At 46.0% G+C, this 4,569-nt stretch overlaps 1 protein-coding gene across 1 annotated transcript; it reads right to left on the minus strand.

The window, feature by feature from the left end:
- Nucleotides 1-936: 936 nt before the first annotated feature.
- On the minus strand, nucleotides 937-1,863 carry LOC139732761 (uncharacterized). Its single transcript, XM_071643606.1, has one exon. The coding sequence runs from the start codon at nucleotides 1,861-1,863 to the stop codon at nucleotides 937-939; it is 927 nt and encodes a 308-aa protein (XP_071499707.1).
- Between the last annotated feature and the right edge of the window lie 2,706 nt (nucleotides 1,864-4,569).

Here is a 4,569-nt window from a genome sequence, read left to right on the forward strand (position 1 = left end):
GGGCGGCCTGTAGGAGCCCGATTCACATCGAGCTGAAGGTGGGTCCCATCAGCAGGGGTATCAGGAGGGCAGCCTGAAGGAGCCCGATTCACATCGAGCTGAAGGTGGGTCCCATCAGCAGGAATATCAAGAGGGCGGTCTGAAGGAGCCTGATTCACATCAAGCTGAAGGTGGGTCCCATCAGCAGGGGTATCAGGAGGAGGGTTTGTAGGAGCCCGATTCACATCGAGCTGAAGGTGGGTCCCATCAGCGGGGTTGTCAGGAGGGCGGCCTGGAGGAGCCTGATTCACATCGAGCTGAAGGTGGGTCCCATCAGCAGGGGTATCAGGAGGGCAGCCTGAAGGAGCCCGATTCACATCGAGCTGAAGGTGGGTCCCATCAGCAGGGGTATCAGGAGGGCAGCCTGAAGGAGCCCGATTCACATCGAGCTGAAGGTGGGTCCCACCAGCAGGAATATCAAGAGGGCGGTCTGAAGGAGCCCGATTCACATCAAGCTGAAGGTGGGTCCCATCAGCAGGGGTATCAGGAGGAGGGTTTGTAGGAGCCCGATTCACATCGAGCTGAAGGTGGGTCCCATCAGCGGGGGTGTCAGGAGGGCGGCCTGGAGGAGCCTGATTCATATCAAGCTGAAGTTGAGTTCCCTCGACATCGACCATAATGGGGGTGGGGTGGACGGGACTGGTTGGCTGGTACATGAAGATGTGCGTCATCAAGGAACGACTGCGCTGCTTTGCACCAGAGATGTTGTGGACGTGTATCCCAGAAACAAGGATGATCTTGAGTCTTGAGTCTTGATGGAGTAATCCCTATAGCAGCTGCAAGCACAGCTAGACTGGGATGGGTTGGTGCAGTGGCAGTATTTGATGGTGCACGTGATGATATCAGTATATGTACAATTAAAACGTGATACATGTGCAAGTAAAAGATGCTCTTGAATTACAGCATCCTGTCACCAATGGGAGGCTTCATCCTTCGGATGGCTGGAAGGGCAGCCTCTTGGAAAGCAGCCAGGGTTTGTGCTGTTACTGCTTGATGTGGTAGACAGTTCCATATACGGATGGCTCGAGGATAGAAAGAAAACTTGTAGGAATCTATGGTGGCCACAGGTACCGTAAGCTTGAGGCTGTAGTCGTTTCTGGTGATGTATGGGGCTGGTGCTATGAAAGCTGGGAAGGAGATATTTACAAGTTGCTGCCGTATTTTGAAGAACATTGTGGATTGTGCAAGGAGGCGACGTGTGTGCAAAGGATCCCATCTAAGCTGTCTCACGAGACTCGAAGATGATGTAGTCGTTCGGTAGTCCCGGGTTACAAAACGTGCAGCTGCTCTCTGGATTCGTTCAAGGTTTTCAACACACTGTGATGTGTAGGGATTCCAAGCTTCTGGACTGTATTCAAGTTTGGGGAGAACCAGGGCTTTGTATGCATTTTCTTTTACAGTCTTTGGACATGGTGCAAGAGTTCTGCGCAGCAGGCCAAGAGTTTTGCTGGCATTGCTGGCCTTTTCCTGGCAGTGTTCATTCCATCGGAGGTCTTTGGTGACTGTAATTCCCAGGTATTTGTAGCTGTCAACTCTAGGGATGGATTCATTGCATAGTGTATAGTTGTACATGTTGGGTCTACGCTTTCTTGTAATGGTGAGCACTGCACATTTCTTCACATTGAATGACATAAGCCAGACTTTGGACCAGGTGGATAAGACCTCAAGATCACGTTGAAGGGAGATGTTGTCATCTTCTGAGTGGATGTCCCTATAGATAACACTATCATCAGCAAAAAGTCGCATAGTAGATTGGATGTTACTGGTAATGTCGTTGATGTAGAGCAATGAGCTGGACCTGGTCTGTGTGGGGCTGAGGAGCATCAACACACGGATAGAGCTGGCCGTCTGCCGTAACGTGCTCGTGAGTAGCACCCAGATCTAGTGTGGGGGTGGACTATCGAGCGGTGATGGCTGACGTGGAAATGGCTGGTCCACGTACAGATCCGGATGATGAGTGCTCAAGGCATTGGCTGGACCGGTATTCTGCGTGATGGCGAAATCATGATGTTCGCTACCAAATACAGCGTGCATGTTGCGTGAGTGTGAATGCTGAGTGTGTGTACGCCTAGAGTGCAGCATTACAGAACACTGGGACTCATCGACACAAGAAGAAGAGAACTGAGCCTGCAATACAGGGACGCTACCACAAAACTCCGCTTCTTTGACAGTTTCACCCTTCTCTACTGGCCCAACACAACAAAAACAGTTGTCAACATTGGCAGTAAACTCAACATTACTGATTTCTGACAAACCAAAATGTGCCAACATGTGACAAGGGCAGTCGCATCCAAGAGCGAGTTCAAGACCATGAGAATATCTGAGAATACCCTCATCTAACACTGACACACTCTCCACATGCTTATGATCACCAGGAATATTAGGAATGTCATCAGGGAGCTCGACTTTATCTACTACCAACCTCTTGTCAGTGTACGTGCCATGTTGGCCTATAGACCATAAGGGGGAACAGCGGTATGATCATGATCACAGTCTGCAACAGATCTAGATCCTGTGCAACCAATGGGTAGAGCTACACGTACAACGCGTCCAACAGACATATCCCAACTGGTACTGCTAGTCAGTTCACTTTGTGACTCATCCAAATTGTGACTAGATCTGGCATAACTTATCCCGTTATCTACACTTCTCACATTCAACCCATCATGATTGCTTTCTTTATTTGCTCTGGGCCCAATCTCGTATTCAGACTCATCAATGATTCTCAGTTCACTATCATTATAATCCTCTAATGGCTCAACATCATTCACTGGTTCATCATCACTGGCAACAGATTCAACATCAACAAAATCACAGTTCTGTACGGCATGATCAACTACCTGTCTATCAAACCCATAGTGGATGCAAACCAGGTGCCAAATGTCTGTCAGGGAAGTTGAATTATTGACAATGGAACCTCGGGAAATGATTGGGCAGAAAGCTGAAATTTGACCTAGCATGATTTCTAGCAGTTGAACTTTCTGTGCGGCTGTCTTGCCGCCAGACAAGTCCGAGGAATCATCGACGAAACCGCGCAAACGATTTGCCTTCGACATCCTTTTCCAAGAAACTCCCTTCGCTAGGAATGGAGAGAATTCAGAGTATGCACGCAGTGTGCTCATGAGACCACTCTTCCACGCTAGGAAGGACTGGGGAGTCTCGTCCCGACATAAGCGCCATTGTGCGGGCGCATCCGCAGCTGACCGCGCCATCGTATACGTGGGGCTATCAAAGCGTTACCTGTGTGTCGCTAACGCTGATGGAGGTGATGAACAGCCAGTTCAAATCGCAAAAATCACGACAGCTACTGTATCTAACTGTTGATGTGTCGGCCATATGTGGCCTGCAAGCCTTGGTTGATGGGTGGAAAACGATCCGAGCGCTGCCACCACGCCATTACCGTAAAACAGACAAACATAACACATCGGATTTAGGACGCGAAAAGAACACTCCACTTTATTGGAGACCCAGGCTGAAACATGGTTACAATACAGTCGCCTCTAGAGGGCGTGTAAACAACACACAATATATACTGGCGGAGAATGATGATGCGCACCTGGTCCTTGATGGACAAAGGGATATTGGGAAAGAAGCCCCTGTGGAAAAGAGTATCGGCGATGAAGATAATTTGGAATGTTTGTTTTGTACGTAATTTGGTTAAAGTAAAAGTTTATAAGTTGGAAAGGATTTAATTCTAAAGTGTTGTATGATTTATTACCAGTGAAGATGAATTTGTTCAAGTGGAAAATAAGTAATAATTGTAAGTGTGATGTTTGTCAAATAGATGAGGATATAACACATGCTTTTATTACATGTAAATTAAGCAGGATTTTTTTGAAGTTATATTTCTTGGTTAATATTCAGCAAGTTTTTCTTGTTTCTGTTAACATTGATATTACTTTTTCTTTGTTATAGAACAGTGCAGAATAGGAAGTAGATAATCTTATGAACATATCTTTTTGGTGTATTCATAAATTGATAGTACTGCGTAATTACAGAGGTGTTGATTAAAGACAATGCAGATTGCGATACATGTTTCTATCAGAATTACGGAAAAGAATTGAGATAAACAAATAACGTTGTGGCAGACTTTTGTTAAATCTTCCAAATGATTTATTTGATTATGTTTATATTTCTCTCCCTAATTTATGTATATGTATGAAAATTTTGATGTTATCTTTGCTGATTGAAATATGAACAAATGTTATTTGAAAGAAAAAGAAAAAGGGCATTCCCTGATCCACATATGCAAACTTTGATCTACGGTCATCAATGTACTTAATCAAAACACTGACTCGGCTGCATTACTTCTGGTTCTATTTCTTGTTTAATTCCATAAATCTCATTTTGGGGTTTTAGGGCCCTCCTGCTCCCTCCCCCCTCCATCAGTAGTCATAGCTCTTACTTCTAAGAATATTCTACCCACCCCCCCCCCCCTATCGGGCCAATAGGATACCATCTCCCGGTTCCACCATAAGCAGACTTGAAACTGCATTCATCAATACGTACTGATAGTATTATCTAAGCTTT

Source organism: Diadema antillarum, unplaced genomic scaffold (assembly GCF_040938485.1).
Source record: "Diadema antillarum isolate AM-2024a unplaced genomic scaffold, OU_Dant_1.0 seq00000446_RagTag, whole genome shotgun sequence".
In the NCBI taxonomy this organism is placed as follows: domain Eukaryota; kingdom Metazoa; phylum Echinodermata; class Echinoidea; order Diadematoida; family Diadematidae; genus Diadema; species Diadema antillarum.